This window comes from Scyliorhinus torazame, chromosome 1, assembly GCF_047496885.1.
Source record: "Scyliorhinus torazame isolate Kashiwa2021f chromosome 1, sScyTor2.1, whole genome shotgun sequence".
Taxonomy (NCBI): Eukaryota; Metazoa; Chordata; class Chondrichthyes; order Carcharhiniformes; family Scyliorhinidae; genus Scyliorhinus; species Scyliorhinus torazame.
The window spans coordinates 49,720,211-49,736,954 of NC_092707.1; the positions used below are offsets into that span (position 1 = coordinate 49,720,211).

Below are 16,744 nucleotides of genomic sequence, written 5' to 3' on the forward strand. Positions count from 1 at the left end.
GGATTAAGCTGCATCTTTCCAAATGGTATTAAATACTATCCTTCAGGACCTTTTCCATTAACTTACTGACCACCGAAGTAAGACTAACCGGCCTATAATTACCAGGGTCATTCCTATTCCCTTTCTTGAACAGAGTAACAACATTTGCCACTCTCCAGTCCTCTGGCACTATCCCCGTGGACAGTGAGGACCCAAAGATCAAAGCCAATTGCTCTGCAATCTCATCCCTTGCCTCCTAAAGAATCCTAGGATATATCCCATCTGGCCCAGGGGACTTGTCGACCCTAAGGTTTTTCAAAATTGCTAATACATCCTCCCTCAGAACATCTACCTCCTCCAGCCTACCCGTCTGTATCACACTCTCATCCTCAAAAACCTAGCCCCTCTCCTTGGTGAACACTGAAGAAAAGTATTCATTCAACGCCTCTCCTATCTCTTCTGACTCCATGCACAAGTCCCACTACTGTCCTTGACCGGCCCTAACCTCACCCTGGTCATTCTTTTATTTCTCACATAAGAGTAAAAAGCCTGGGGGTTTTCCTTGATCCGACCGGCCAAGGACTTCTCATGCCCCCTCCTAGCTCTCCTAAGCCCTTCTTTTTAGCTCGTTCTTGCTACCTTGGAACCCTCAAGCGACCCAACTGAACCTTGTTTTCTCATCCTTACATACGCTTCCTTTTTCCTCTTGACAAGACATTCAACCTCTTATGTGAACCATGGTTCCCTCACACGGCCATTTCCTCCTTGCCTAACAGGGACATACCTAGCAAGGACACGCAGTATTTGTTCCTTGAACAAGCTCCACTTTTCATTTGTGCCTTTCCCTGACAGTTTCTGTTCCCATCTTATGCTCCCTAATTCTTGCCTAATCGCATCATAATTACCCCTCCCAAATTCTAAATCTTGCCCTGCCGTATGGCCCCATCCCTCTCCATTGCAATAGTGAAAGACACCTAATTGTGGTCACTATCTCCAAAGTGCTCTCCCACAAACAAATCTAACACTTGGCCCGGTTCATTACCCAGTACCAAATCCATTGTGGCCCCACCTCTTGTCGGCCTATCCACATATTGTGTCAGGAAACCCTCCTGCACACACTGTACAAAAACTGCCCCATCCAAACTGTTTGACCTATAGAGGTTCCAATCAATATTTGGAAAGTTAAAGTCACCCATGACAACTACCCTGAAACCTCCACACGTATCCATAATCTGTTTTGCAATTTCTTCCTCCACATCTCTATTACTATTTGGGGGTCTATAGAAAACTTCTAACAACATGACCACTCCTTTCCTATTTCTAACTTCAGCCTATATTACCTCAGTATGTAGATCCCCCTCGAACTGCCTTTCTGCAGCCGTTAAACTATCCTTGATTAACAATGCTACTCCTCCACCTCTTTTACCACCTTCCCTACTCTTACTAAAACATCTATACCCCGGAACTTCCAATAACCATTTCTGTCCCTGTTCTAACCATGTCTCCGTAATGGCCACAACATCGTAGTCCCAAGTACCAATCCACGCTCCAAGTTCACCTACCTTATTCCGGATGCTCCTTGCATTGAAGTAGACACACTTCAACCCACCTTCCTGTCTGCCGGTACACTCCTGCGACCTTGATACCCTCCTCAGTACCTCACTACTCTTGACACTGGCTTCTGGACTGCAGCACGTTTTCCCATCTCCCTGACAAATTAGTTATCTCTCAGATTGCTCCCAAGGAAGACATGTCTGACGACTCTTTCGAGTAACACGCCTTGAGTTTGGGAGCCCTTTGGTACAGTTTTATCTCCACATTAATTTTCCCTGCAACGCTCCTGTCGGTATTGACTGCTAGCCACAGTGTAGTTCTGCGGGTGCTTCATGCACTCTGATAGCTTGCTCAAGTGTGGCTTGACTATGAACATAAGATGATACGAACCCAATCTCATCCTGCCCTTGTTCTCGCACACACTGACTTCCAGCTGAAATCATCTTCCTCAGTAAAGACAGCGCACCAGCCTTAGGATGGACATATTCTGAGGGCCATTACTAGAAACTCTGCATGGAACATCTTGTGTTTGGAAGAAAAGTGCATGAATAGACTGCTTGTACAGTACTGTCTTGTGATGGGTTTGCCTTCCTGGCATTGTAACTCATACAGTGTCACTTGATTTGGAACTATTAGCTTGTTATTTTACTGTTACTGTAGTTTTCAATTATTTCACATTGTATATTTTGTTTGTCTTATGGCACAGTGGTGGCATCCCTACCTCTGGGCCAGAAGCTCCTGGTTCAAGTCCCACTTCAGGACTTGATGGTCATGGAAGGTGTATTTAAAAAAAATAATTTATGGGATGTGGGTATCGCTGGTTAGGCCAGCATTTATTGCCCTTCCCTAGTTGCCCTTCATGATGTGGCCAAACAGGTTGATTGTCAAACTGTAAATCCTTCCAGTACGCCTGATGGCAAGCAGTAAGAGTGGGCGAGCGGTAAGAGTGGGAGAGTTTCCTGGTCAGCTGCACTGCAGAAGGCAACGGCAAACCACTGCAGTAATTTGACAAACATAACAGTGGACCAATCCAGTGGAAGTCAATGGTTGCCAACACCCTCTTCGGGCCTGGTACCTGAAGGTGGAGGAAGTCTTGTTTATAGTTACTATTGTTTATTCTTCACAATAAAACACTACCGATCTCAAAGCTGCGCTAATTGCAAACCACAAAAGCATATAATGACAAATTTGCTACCCAAATATTCTACTTACAAAATGAAACTCAGTTAATGTAAAAGACTGGTGTGCAAAGTTGCCGTCCCATAAATAACTGGTGTGCAAGTTGCTGTCCCATAAATAACTGGCTAATATAAATGTTTCACCGTCTAAAAATTTTTAACACACAAAAATCTATCTTGTGCCTATTCATGGTTTCTGTCCTGTGAAATGGCTGCTGTGTTTACTCACATAACTCAAGGCACTCTCGGGACTGTAATTCATTGTGGAACACTGCAATCTTTCTGATGGATGGAAATTGGACTATATATGCAACTCTTAGTTCTAATTTTGTATTATTTTTTATGTGTAGTTTGAGTTCATTTTTCTTTGAAAAAATTGGGAACTTGATCAACATTTTCTTAAAAAACGACAATTTCTTAAACTTGTAAAATTGAACATTTTGGCAAAAAAAGTTTAAGAGCTGAAGACAACAGCCATTTGGCAGCATCATGTGGAGGTAATTAGATCCACAAATCTTACACCGAATTTGCAAATCAGATTAAGAGAACAAATTGCAAGCAATGAAATGCCGATGTAGCATGGTCACAATACAGAAAGGTTATTTGAAGGTTCAGCTACATTATCAGGTAGGGTATCCCGCCACAGTTAAAAGCTGCTGATTGTGTTCAGCCTGTTTTGTGACTTAGTGCATGCTCCACCAAGCAGCGAAGCACTGTTTGTTTATCTGCTCTTCTTAAAAAGACTTATCCCCAAATAGAACAAGAGATTAAAAATAGCTTATACTTTAGAGAAGTAATCATAACGGACACCACAGTAGTTCAGCACATTACTGTGTACTTTGGCCAGTTCTCATTGCCTTGAGGACATATTAGGCAATGGGACAAAGAGCTGACGTGTGTCTCCAAATTCCTTGAATCAAAGTCAGCAGCAGCAACTCTAGAATTTTACGTGCTTTATACAAACATTTCCCCCATCCCTTTGATGCTGACTGTCTCTGTCTCTTGATGAGGGCATTTTGAATTCCCGCATTAAAAATGAACACAATAGATAATGCTAAAAACTTTGGCGTCACTATGGAAGCATTTATGATATTGAAAATAACAAAGATTTGAGTTTATCTGCAGTCAAAAATACCTGAAGAATTATTCTTTTCACTTTGTAGTGCCACTTCACTGACACGTTGCAAGGGATTGTCAGCAAGGGGTGCGCAACCATGGAACACTTCCTACTTCATAGAATCCCTATAATGCAGAAGGAGGCCATTCGACCCATCGAGTCTGTACCATCCCTCCGAAAGAGCACCTGAACCTAGGCCCACTCTCCCCCTCTATTCCCATAACCCAACCTAACCATTGAAAATCGCTTATTGTCACACGTAAGCTTCAAATTAAGTTACTGTGAAAAGCCCCGAGTCGCCACATTCCGGCGCCTGTTCGGGGAGGCTGATACGGGACGGGAAGGGACAATTCAGCATGGCAATCCACATCCACACCTAGCCACATCTTTGGCCTGTGGAGGTAAACCGGAGTACCCAGAATAAACCCACATAGACACAGGGAGAAAGTGCAAGCTCCACACAGTAACCCAAGGTCAAAATCGAACCCGGGTCCCTGGTTCTTCTGTAATTTACAGGTTGCCCCAGGGTCTTCAACCCAAATAATAATCTAAATGAAGCACTTTAAACGGAGAGAAAAAATCACTCCCAGTTAATAAATAAAACATATTAAATACAAATATTTTTGTGCAGAATGTGCTCTCTGGTGTCCACCTGTTGCGGAAGGCCTGAAGCACAGTGGTGGACACCATGTGCTCCTTTTCCTGGGTCACCGGTGCCTGGTTATACCTGTGGAAGAAAGGTAGGCTGTCAGAGCTATAACTCCATTAGCTGTCTCAAATTTGGACCTGGGGAAGGCCATCTTTTTTTTTTTTTTTCGTTTAGTTTTTATAAATTTAGAGTACCCAATTATTTTTTTTTCCCAATTAGGGGGCAATTTAACGTGGCCAATCCATCTAACCTGCACATCTTTGGGTTGTGGGGGTAAAACCCACGCAGACATGGGGAGAATGTGCAAACTCCACACGGACAGTGACCCAGGGCCGGGATTCGAACCCGGGTCCTCAGCGCCACAGTCCCAGTGCTATCCTCTGCGCCACATGCCACCCTGGGGGAAGGCCATCTTGACCATGCCCAGGAGCAGGCCCATAAAGCAGACATCCCTCCCCTGCAGCAGGTGGCTAAAGGTCAGGAGTGTGAGCCTATAGTAGTCTGCCTTGTTTGATATGCTCTCTATGGACAGTCCTGTCTATAGTTCCTACCTCATGATGTTGTTTTGCTCTTGGATGTGGACTGTGTGCTTCAGGCAGAAATTTCGGATTTATGGGATGAGGAATTGCCAGTCAAGAAAGCATATGGAATGCTTGCCTTCATAGGACGGGGCATCGAGTATAAAAACTGGCAAGTCATGCTACAGTTGTATAGAACCTTGGCAAGGCCGCACTTGGAATATTGCACACGATTCTGGTCGTCACACTACCAGAAGGATGTGGAGGCTTTGGAGAGGGTGCTGAGGAGTTTTACCAGAATGTTGCCTGGTCTAGAGGGCGTTACCTATGTGGAGAGGCTGAATAGTCTTGACTGTTTTCATACAATGTTGACAAATGTGAGGTTATCCATTTTGGTAGGAATAACAGCAAAAGGGATTATTATTTAAATGATAAAATATTAAAACGTGCTGCTGTGCAGAGGGACCTGGGTGTCCTCGTGCATGAGTCGCAAAAAGTTGATTTACAGGTGCAACAGGTGATTAAGAAGGCAAATGGAATTTTGTCCTTCATTGCTAGAGGGATGGAGTTTAAGACTAGGGAGGTTCTGCTGCAATTGTATAAGGTGTTAGTGAGGCCATACCTGGAGTATTGTGTTCAGTTTTGGTTTCCTTACCTGAGAAAGGACGTACTGGCACTGGAGGGTGTGCAGAGGAGATTCACTAGGTTAATCCCAGAGCTGAAGGGGTTGGATTACGAGGAGAGGTTGAGTAGACTGGGACTGTACTCGTTGGAATTTCGAAGGATGCGGGGGGATCTTATAGACATATAAAATTATGAAGGGAATAGATAGGATAGATGCGGGTAGATTGTTTCCACTGGCGGGTGAAAGCAGAACTAGGGGGCATAGCCTCAAAATAAGGGGAAGTAGATTTAGGACTGAGGTTAGGAGGAACTTCTCCACCCAAAGGGTTGTGAATCTATGGAATTCCCTGCCCAATGAAGCAGTTGAGGCTCCTTCATTAAATGTTTTTAAGATAAAGATAGATAGTTTTTTGAAGAATAAAGGGATTAAGGGTTATGGTGTTCGGGCGGGAAAGTGGAGCTGAGTCCACAAAAGATCAGCCATGATCTCATTGAATGGTGGAGCAGGCTTGAAGGGCCTACTCCTAGTTCTTATTAGAAAGACGGAGGTTGCGGGGTAACCTGATCGAAGTCTACAAGATTGAGTGGCCTGGACAGAGTGCATGGGCAGGCACTCTTTCCCTGGGGGTGGGGGGGAGGTCAGTCACCAGGGGGCATAGGTTTAAGGTCAGTGGTGCAAAGTTTAGAGGAGATGTACGAGGCAGGTTTTTTTACGCAGAAGGTGGTGAGTGCCTGGAACGTGTTGCCAGGGGAGGTTGTGGAAGCAGATACATTAACGGCGTTCAAAAAGCATCTTGACAAACACATGGATAGGATGGGTATAGAGGGATACGGCACAAGAATGTGCTGAGGGTTTTGGCAAAGGTTGGTGGTGTGAACGGTCAAAGCTTTGGGGGCCGAAGGGCCTGTTCCTGTGCTGTATTGTTCTTTGCCATTTGTGGCATAGAATCTGGTCCTAGATCGGAGCAGCAGAATCAAGTACGGGTGGCACTGAGAAGAGAATCAGTGAACCTCCCAGGGTATCCTTAGAGCTGCAACTCACAATTTCACTGCAATAGCTGAGCTGATTTTCTGCTTCTAGAAACTGAAAAGTGCCATTGGCACCATCATTTTGAGAATCATCGGAATGCATTTTGGACCTCTGATAGTGGTAAATAAACATTTTGACTCAGTAAAACAAATTCCAAGTTATTTCCTCTTGTTAGACCCCTGAGCAATCGGAATAGCTAGACTGTCCAATTTTTGCAATGAACTTGGATTTGAGAACCTGCACGTGCATCAAAGTCTGTGTTGTTTCAAAAAAACAAATCACATTTCAGAACTGAGACCAATTCCAGCATCCCACTTAAAATCGAACAACTCATTAAGTAGGACATGGCCCAGGAAGGCTTTGCGATCTGCATAGGTCAGTACCATATTGGACAGTAGATGTATCTACTAAGTGATTGAGAGAACTTAGTTACATTTAGAAAGGGGTAGCACAGGAAGAGTACATTCAGCCTATATTGCTTTCCTTTTCTTTCCCCATAGACCTGTAAATTTTGCTGATTCATATATATAACTAATTCCTGTTTTGAAAGTCATTAACTCTTCTTTTTCCACTACCTTTTCAGGCAGAGCATTCTGGATTATCACATCTCCCTATTTCTTTTGTCAATTATCTCAAATCTGTGCCTCTGGTTACCAACGCTACTACCAGTGGAAACAGTTTCTCCTTATTCATAATATTGAATACCTTTTTTGCAACTTTTCTTAATCTTCTTTGCTGTAATGAAAACAATGCCAGTTTCTCTAGTCTCTCCATATCATTGATGTTCCCCATCTCTAGTATGCCAATAAATCTCCCCTGCACCTGCCCAGAATTAGACCGAATACTTCAGTTGAGGCCTAACCTGGGATTTATAAACGTTCTTATGTCTCTATGTATAAAGTTGACGATCTCGTATGTTTTCAACATCTTTTCAATATGTCATGTCACCTTCAAAGATTTGCAGAGAACTTCCAAGTCTATCCCGCATCACCCTTAAAATCGTGCTATTTAGTTTATATTATCTCTACTCCACCTTTGGACTAAAATGAATCACTTCCCAATTCTGTGTCAAGTTTTCCGAACCATATCTGCCAATTTCACCAGTCAATATCCTCCTGATTGTTAACTATAGACTATCTTCCAAGGAGTGGCAATCACAGATGGATCGCCACCATGCTCCTTTTTTTTTTTAACCTTGCACAGGTGCCCTACATTTTTACCCCAGGACTTCTGAAATGGTGGTATTCTTCAGAAATGTAGAGCGTGCATGTTTTGGGAGTCATTCTTCATAGTACAGGATTGTCGACGGAAGCCAAACCACGTCCCCCTTTTACAGCACTAGCTGCAATATTTTGCCAAATCTTCTTTAACGAACATAGTGAAATGTTTTGAGATATTAACTAGCTTTTCACTGTGTTAATAAGTGTGAGTGAGTGAGGTAGGTAGGTGGGGTGGCAGGGTAGCATAGTGGTTAGTACAATTGCTTCACAACTCCAGGGTCCCAGGTTCGATTCCCGCCTTGGGTCACTGTCTGTGCGGAGTCTGCACGTTCTCCCCGTGTGTGCCTGGGTTTCCTCCGGGTGCTCCAGTTTCCTCCCACAGTCCAAAGATGTGCAGGTTAGATGGATTGGCCATGCTAAATTGCCCTTCGTGTCCAATATTGCTCTTCGTGTTGGGTGGGGTTACTGGGTTATGGGGATAGGGTGGAGGCGTGGGCTTGTGTGGGGTGCTCTTTCCAAGAGCCTTTGCAGACTCGATGGGCCGAATGGCCTCCTTCTGCCCTGTAAATTCTATTCTACTCTATGGCAGAGTGCCAGCTGGGTAGGGTGGAAGTGTGGTGAGGTTCGGTCAGGCGGAGTCGGAGGTTTGAGGGGGGGATCGGAGGGTCAGGAAGGAGATGGATGGTAGGGGGAGGTTTTTTTTCCATCAATTTAGAGTACCCATTATTTTATTTCCAATGAAGGGGCAATTTAGCAGGACCAATCCACCTACACTGTACACTTTGGGTTGTGAGGGTGAAACCCACGCAGACACTGGGAGAATGTGCTAACTCTACACAGACAGTGATCCGGGGCTGGGATCGATCCCGGGTCTCAGCGCCGTGAGCAGCAGTGCTAACCACTGCACCACCATGCCGCCCTGTGGTTATGTATAGTTCCCCAGGAGTAAGAACATTATTTTCCTGTCTAACATTTCCTGGGTAACTATTCAGGTAAGTAACAAGTTGGTGACTTTCTGGATGCTGCCCAGGCAATTTCCATGTTGTCAATGTGTCGTGTTGTCCAAGTGGTCTCATAGCGCACCTCGGGAAGGGTGTGAGGGGTGGGGTGTCTGGGGTAGGACTATTCAGAGATCGATAGTTCTGGGCCTACATTTCCAAATTTTGTGTCATCTGCAAACTTTGAAAATATATGACCTCTATACCCGAGTAGAGGTCATTAATATATATCAGAAAGAACAATGGCCCTAATACTAAGCCCAGGGGGACACTATTGTTTACCTCCCTTCAGCCTGATAAACAATTGCTGACCACTACCCAGCTTTTTGTCTCTTGCCCATTTCATATCCGTGCTGTCTCTGCTCCTTTAGCCCCTTGGACTTCAACTTTACGAACAAGGTTAAAATAAACTATAATTATTTCAAGGCCTCTAATTTATCTAATAATTAGTAGATAAGTACAGTCTTGCCTGTGAGCTTAAAGTGTTCTACTAATATATTTTTCTACATGTTTATGTTTGATCTGTGAATTATGACTAAATATTTCAGTTTTGGCTCGACCGTTATGAATATTTTCAAAAAGGTTGTACCATCCACCATGTCGCAATCACATTTGCAGATTTCATCCTATGGCAGAGGCCTACGATACTCGCCGCTTTTCAGTGGCTCACTCAACGGCTGCCCCTGGTGACTTTGCAACAAGAGAAAGCAATAGCTACAATATTGAGATGGATTCTCAGTGGACTGGAACCTCCAACCAGACGTTACCTGTTTCACAGCCTCACAGTGGATCTGCACACACCAATTATTTACAAGCTGACCTGTACAACCAATATGATTTTACATATCCCAGACAACTGGATCCAAACTCTCATCTCTCTGAATTTTATCACGTGAATCCGGATAATATTTATTCTGCTGCTGCTTGTGGTCTTCTCACGGATGAGGACCTTTTTCATGCTGGTGTTGTCGCCTCCTTGCAAGAATCTGGAATATGCCAGAGCAGTAAAGTGGAAATATCTAAATCTTCAGTCTCTTCACTCCGGTAGGTAACTGACAATAAAAGATTATTAGGCACTTAGTAAATACAATTTACCAAAAATGTTTTAAAAAATCCTGGGCGGGATTCTCTGTTCTGCCAGCGTGTTTTCTGGCGCTGTGCGCCCCCGCCTGCAGTGGGATTCTCCGTTTCCCCCAGCGGGCCAATGGGGTTTCCTCTTGTGGCCATCCCCATGCCGTCGGGAAACTCATGGGCGTGGGTGCTCTGTCGATGGACCAAAGAATCCCGCCGACGAAGAATTCCGCTGCCTAAGTTTCGGAAGGATTAGCAAGCAGTCAAATTCAGTTGCCTGCCATTGCTGTTGTCAAATCCTTAAATTACATGTCCACAGAAATAGTTTTCAATCCGATCGCAACGGCAGGCTTCCAAAAATGGTTCGAATCACGTTTAATCCAAAAATGGTTTGAATCACATTCAAAATGGTGTTGGTTTGAAAGGAATGTTCAATTGAATTTGGGTAAGAAATAATTTGAAATGGATTTTTTAAAAATTCCTGGTTAATAGAGTTTTCTCAAGTTGATCATTTCACAGTACTTGTTGCAAACCCGGTACTATATTTGGAAATTGTACATTTTCCTAATTAAGGGTACATGGCTGTTTAAACACAAAATAATTCTTCGTTTTTTTTGTTCATGCCAATCCATGTTTATAACGGGTACTAGTGCCATAGTCTGTATATGCAAATCCAGATGTGTAGATATGGTGGAACTTTGTTTGGCAGCTGTCAATGGAGCACCTTGGTTATACCATACATTACATTACTTTTACATATCAATGCAGCAACTTGTACCTTCTTTAAATAGAAAATACCACAAACTGTCTCACAAAGGAGCAGTGAGCAGTAATGGAAGAGTTAGAGGAAATGAGTGAAAGGACGATCAAGAAAGTAGGTTCTGAGAAGACAGAGGTAGCAAGACAAAGGTAAGTACGGGGTTTGAGCTAAATAAAATTTTAGGTTGCCAACTGGAAATATTGGAAGATTTCTGGTTGCAAGCAGGAGTTGGAACCCATTGGCTTCCTCACTATCATTTATGCTGTCAGTGTCATCTCCCTCATTATGCTGATGGTCACTGTTGTTACAGCAGCTTAGAACAAACCAATATCAAATAGGACACTTTGTAGACTTTTTGCAAGAGGTCACCAGAAATGTCCTGGCAGCAGAACTAAGAGAATCCCAATGGTCTTCTCGATGAGAGGTTTAGTGCAGCCCTGGATCTAATTGTGCTGCAATTGGCAGCTGAGCATGGCTCATGAATCCTCTCAAAAATGTGCTTGTTAATGGTTTGTCTTTGTCGCTAAGCAGTCAGCCTTTCATTATACAGGGCTACGGCTCACAGAGGGTAGATTTAACTTTGGCGTAAAGTGGGTAACATTGAATTAGCCAGCCTTTTCCGCAACGCATTCTCTTTTCTACTGAATTCCGTGGAAGAGAAATTCAAGCGGAGTATGTAATAGACCGCCAGTTGCATAGGATAATGGTAAGTCCACATTTTTTGGTCTTACCAAATGTTGGTCACCTTAAGAAAGAATGTACTTGATTTCAAGGGACTGCAGTGAAGGCTACTAGATTGATTCCTGGAATGAGTGCATTGTCCTACGAGAGGAGATTGAATAGACTAGGGTGGCATGGTAACACAGTGGTTAGCAATGTTGCTTCACAGCGCCAGGGACCTGGATTCGACTCCCAGCTTGGGTTGCTGTCTTTGCGGAGTCTGCACGTTCTCCCTGTCTACGTGGGTTTCCTCCCACAAGTCCCGAAAGACATGCTTGTTTGGTGAACTGGACATTCTGAATTATCCCTCCGTGTACCTGAGCAGGTGCCGGTGTGTGGCGACCAGGGGATTTTCACAGTAACTTATCGCAATGTTAATGTAAGCCTACTTGTGACACTAATAAAGATTATTATTATTATTCCTCAGAGTTTAGAAGAATGAAGTGATCTCACTGAGATGTGTGAACTTCTTAAAGAACATGACAGGGTGAATACTGGGAGGGGACCATAGTCTAAGGATAAGGATTGGGTCGCTTTGGACTCAAAAGGGTTGTGAATCTTTGGAATTCTCTGCCGCAGGCAGCTTGGATGCTTAGTTGTTGAATATATTCAAGTGAGAGATTGACATTTTTGGATACTCAAGGAATCAAGGGAGTTGAAATGGTTCAGGAAGCAGAGAATGAACCATAATCTTATTGAACGATGGACAGCCTTGAGGGCTCAAATGACCAGTTCCATTCAATATCATCTATTTTAAACCAACAGCCTTAGTAAAAAATTAACCCTGTTGTGTCCATGAACTGCCTCGTCGATCATTCTGTTGAAAAATGATTGCAACTTTCTCAATGGATTTCATGAGTGGAACTATAATTAGAATACCATTTCCCATGTACTACACATAATCCTTTATGCAATACAGTACTTAACATTTGCTTTCATTCTCTCTCTCTCTCTCTCTCCCTCGCTCAGGCTACAACAATTAAAACAGATGGGCTTTTCAACTGAAAAGGCTGTTTTAGCACTGGCTGCATCAGGAAAGGTAGAGGGTGCCATTAACCTCCTTGTGGAAGATCAAGTTGGAGAGGATGCTGTTGTGACTGCAAATATGAAACCGATATCTAAGTGAATGTTACTGGCACTGCTAAATAATACCCCCCGCCAAAGCAAATGACTTTATAGGGTCGTCAAAGCAGATATCAATACAGCCATTCAATGCTACTTTTGAATGGGTCAGAAAAATTAAATATCAACACAGTTCAAACCATTTTTGTACATTTGCATTTATGTACCAATAAAATTGTTCCTTAAATTTCCATGCCCAGTGGTCATTTTTCAACAATATATTTCCGGAATGATCAATAATATTTGTATACGTTGAAAGGAATGCTGGACAAGCGGATACGGTTTTGATGTTTTGAAATCTGTTCCCTACCTGGCTGTGCCAAGTGTGAAGTATTTGGCATGAAGCCTGTCAATTAAAGTGAAATATATATATTTCTAAAGCATTTCTGTACAGCCAAGTGCTAAAATTGAATCTTGTTGTAAGTTTGGAATTATGTGAAATGTCATTATGAATAAACATTATTAACAAAATGAATTCAAACTGGTTCCTACAAAAGCGTAATAGCTTAAACCTGTAACCAACTTTGGTCACATGAGTGACTTTTACATTTCTTTTTGTCTTTATACAGCGATAAAATATTTTTAAAATTAAAGCAAAGCATCAAAACAAATAGGTCATAAGACTTAATTTACCTTTTAATGACACACGTCTCATGGTTGGTATAAAACAGTGCTCTGTATTGAAAATTAAGTACGCCCTTTAAGACTGTATATGAAAACACAGTGGTACCAAAGTTGTACATCGTAAATATACTTAAGTGAATACTTTTGCGAGCAACCTGCATTAAAAGCCCATATTCAAGATACAGAATCTGTAGATAAACAAATAGCAAACTGAAATCAGAAACACATGTTGTCTTAATTATAATATTAAACACTGCACACTGAGCACCATTAAGACACACATAATTCTGTTACAGTCCAAAATGACTGTAATTGAAATGCTACCTTCAAGTACAAATTTGGAGATATCTGCACATAAATACTTTATATTTTCATGCTTTGATGGTAAAATGTCCTGTTTATTTTGATCCAGAATTTTAAGTAGCAGTCCTCTGTTGTCTTGTGACTTTTAAATTGGATATGCAATTAGTCAACATTTTTTTTGTTGCTTTGCTATCTATTTTAATGTATGCCCTTTAAAGCTACAAAATACAGTTTCTAATAAGAGTTAAAAATGTTAAGGAATTACTGGTATGTAATGTTCAAATGTAATAGAAAAAGGCAGTGTTTGTTGGGATTAATATTTTTGAGTAATGCATGGATCATTTCAATATGCTATAAAACAAAGTTTCTAAATTACATTTAATCCGACCATAGGAAAACAACTTCAATGGTTCACTGAAAATAAGATTTGCTTTACTATCCCTTATTGCTGTTACCATAAATGTAAGAGAATCAGTAAAGTAGCTCTAATATAATTTAAAGAGACAGGATCCCATTTGATAAACTTCTCCCAGGCTTTCATTCCAGTTTTCAAGAATGCATTAAAATGCAAACCATTGCCAGCTTTAATTCGAAAGGTGGGCTTTAAACGTGTACCTTCCAATGCAACCATGCTATTTGCAAAGTAACAAGGCTGCTTTCCTTGATCTTTTAAGACACCTTCCAAAAATGAGAGAAATTAAAAATTTAAATCCCTTGTAATTGTTTCTTCCCTTTGATCTAAAATTATTTACATTCCAATTAAGTAGTAACTACTGGCAAACCTACTTCAAATCAAAAAAACACAAGTAGAAAGACCCTGAGTACACAGAGATTGTTAGATCCATAAAATGGAATGGAACCAGTATTCTGTCATAAATGGTGATCATTTTGGAGAGAATGATATGGAAGGAGGTGACCAAGGGAGAGTGTCTCATTAAACAATTATTTTGTTTCATGTAATACCACTACATTATCTTTAGAAATACATCATGTAGACCGATGGCAATAGTATGATTATACAGCATTTTCGAAAAAGTAATCTACTTGTGATAAAAAGTAAATGCAAAGTAAACACTTTCACAAATATATGAGAGTGGCTGCCTTGTGAAATATTCACCAGAGGCTAAATTTATGTAAAAAACACAGAATAGTAATCAAATGGTGACACATTTTGTGACGTCTCTACCAGATCTCTGAGATTCCCATTAAGAAAGCAGCCTAAAACACAAGTTATTTTCAGCACGAATAGAGCAAAATGCTCGAAGTTGGACGAGGCAAGTCAAGTTGGTCCAATGATGTATTACGCACAGGACAAAATAAACGCTTTATGAACAGTTCCAGTGGTTTGGTAATCTGCTTACCCCAGTTTACCACATGTTGTTTCAGGAAGGCACCACACCGTTTACATTTTTGACATTTACAGTGTCCTGAATCATTTCTCTTCACTTTTATGTGCAAGCCTGTGTGAGATAATCTTGTAGGCTGCAAAGCTGCCTCTCTTGCCTCTGAAGAAATTTGGAGGTACAGTCGCGTAAGGATCTACTCCAGATCCATGATCAGGTTCTGTTATGATGAAGACAACATAGTAAATTGAGTTGGGCAGGAACTTGGGCAGAAAGGAAAGTACTGTTTTAAAAAAAAGCTGTTACATAATAATCCACGAGAAGAATAGGGAGGTAAATACTTAAGTCAATGTTATCATGAGCCGATTTTGTTGAACTATAGCGTTACATTTTCAATTCACTCATAGCAGCATCAGATGGAGTTATTTGGGAGAAGCTCACTGGTTTGAAGAATGGAGTTTGAATTGTATGTTCAGAATATTGACCATTAAAGCACAGCATTTTACGAGGTGTAATTTAATTGCTGGAATTTGAAATGTCTAGGCTGGAAATGACAACAATATTTATGTATGCGTTAATGTACAATATTGCTCTGCTATTTTAATGATTGTTTATGCACCTCCAATTAAAATAGCAGAGAGAAATTTGATATGAATGCAAAAAAGCATTCCCATGGTAACAACAATCATAATCATTTTCAGACTATCTTCAGAATTCTGACAGCTGAATTAAAACACATTAAAATTATTTCATGCAGGACTTGCAGTCAGTCCCAGGCTTCTGGTGTTGCTCGAGAATTTAGTATTGGCAAAGCTTGTAGAAATAAGAGGAAATTATTAGAGCAGATTTGATGGAAAATTTCAGGTTTGCCACTAATGGAGGGGAATTAGTCTGAAACTTTAAAGATCGAAAGATGAGGTGGCTTGATTAGTCTGTTTAATTGCTGCACACTTAAGTCAAAGCAAATACTTGTGTTGTTTCTCTCAATTTTAATACAGGGTATAATTATGAAAGAAAAAAGTGATATTTTCAGATAGTACATTTCATCAGATTTAGGGAATTGGGGCCCATACAAATTTATAATTTTTAAAAAGAATATTCTTTGTATACCCTTTATCAATCAGCCCTTTCCAGTTGACTTTTATGAAAGGCGACAGCCCCCTCAGTTTTAGTGTATATATTATGGTTTTGGCAATTAAAGGTGCACGGGCTATTGTATCAGGAAAAAAAATCACTTGTGACTTTTTAGGTGCGATCAAGTAAATTCAATAATCTATTACAATAAAAATAAAAAACACTAGACTACCCAGCGTCTTAAAAAAGGAATTGGTTAATGTTTGTCCAGGGCATTAAAAATACACCGATGAAATCCTTTTAAGGTTGACCAGAACAAAGGGGTTATGCATCAAATGTATTTGCAATGTGGGTAGCACAGTGGTTAGCACAGTTGCTTCACAGCTCCAGGGTCCCAGGTTCGATTCCCATCTCGGGTCACTTGTCTGTGTGGAGTCTGCACGTTCTCCCCGTGGGTTTCCTCCGCGTGCTCCGGTTTCCTCCGTCTAAAGCTGTGCAGGTTAGGTAGATTGGGCCATGATAAATTGCCCTTGGTGGCCAAAAAGGTTGGATTGGGTTCTGCGGATAGGGTGGAGACATGGGCTTAAATGGTGTGCTCTTTCCAAGGGCTAGTGCAGACACGATGGGCTGAATGGCCTCCTCCTGCACTGTAAATTCTATGATTCTACGAAATACATAAGAGATTAGTGTGTAAAATTAAAGCGTATGGGATTGGAGGTAGTGTGCTGAGATGAATAGATAACTGGTTGGCAGACAGAAAACAAATAGGCAGTAACTAGTGGGGTACTGCAGGGATCAGTGTGAGGACCCCAGCTATTCACAATGATTTAGATGAGTGAACTAAATGTACTATCTCCCAA

At 41.5% G+C, this 16,744-nt stretch overlaps 2 protein-coding genes across 6 annotated transcripts in view; one reads left to right on the forward strand and one right to left on the reverse strand.

The window, feature by feature from the left end:
• The window catches only part of rhbdd3 (rhomboid domain containing 3), a 74,007-nt gene extending 61,276 nt beyond the window's left edge, over positions 1 to 12,731 (forward strand). For 2 of the 3 annotated variants that reach the window (XM_072491355.1, XM_072491466.1), the window contains 2 exons: positions 9,486 to 9,911; positions 12,388 to 12,731. In XM_072491355.1, the coding sequence (XP_072347456.1) occupies positions 9,486 to 9,911; positions 12,388 to 12,544 (583 nt within the window). In that variant the 3' untranslated portion in view covers positions 12,545 to 12,731. Of the gene's footprint in view, positions 1 to 9,485; positions 9,912 to 10,729; positions 10,848 to 12,387 lie in introns of all 3 variants that reach the window. The other variant, XR_011938341.1, reaches the window with a different exon arrangement.
• A 427-nt stretch (positions 12,732 to 13,158) lies between these two features.
• The window catches only part of emid1 (EMI domain containing 1), a 531,354-nt gene continuing 527,768 nt past the window's right edge, over positions 13,159 to 16,744 (reverse strand). For all 3 annotated transcript variants that reach the window (XM_072491083.1, XM_072491261.1, XM_072491172.1), the window contains one exon: positions 13,159 to 15,030. In XM_072491083.1, the coding sequence (XP_072347184.1) occupies positions 14,900 to 15,030 (131 nt within the window). In that variant the 3' untranslated portion in view covers positions 13,159 to 14,899. The remainder of the gene's footprint in view (positions 15,031 to 16,744) is intronic.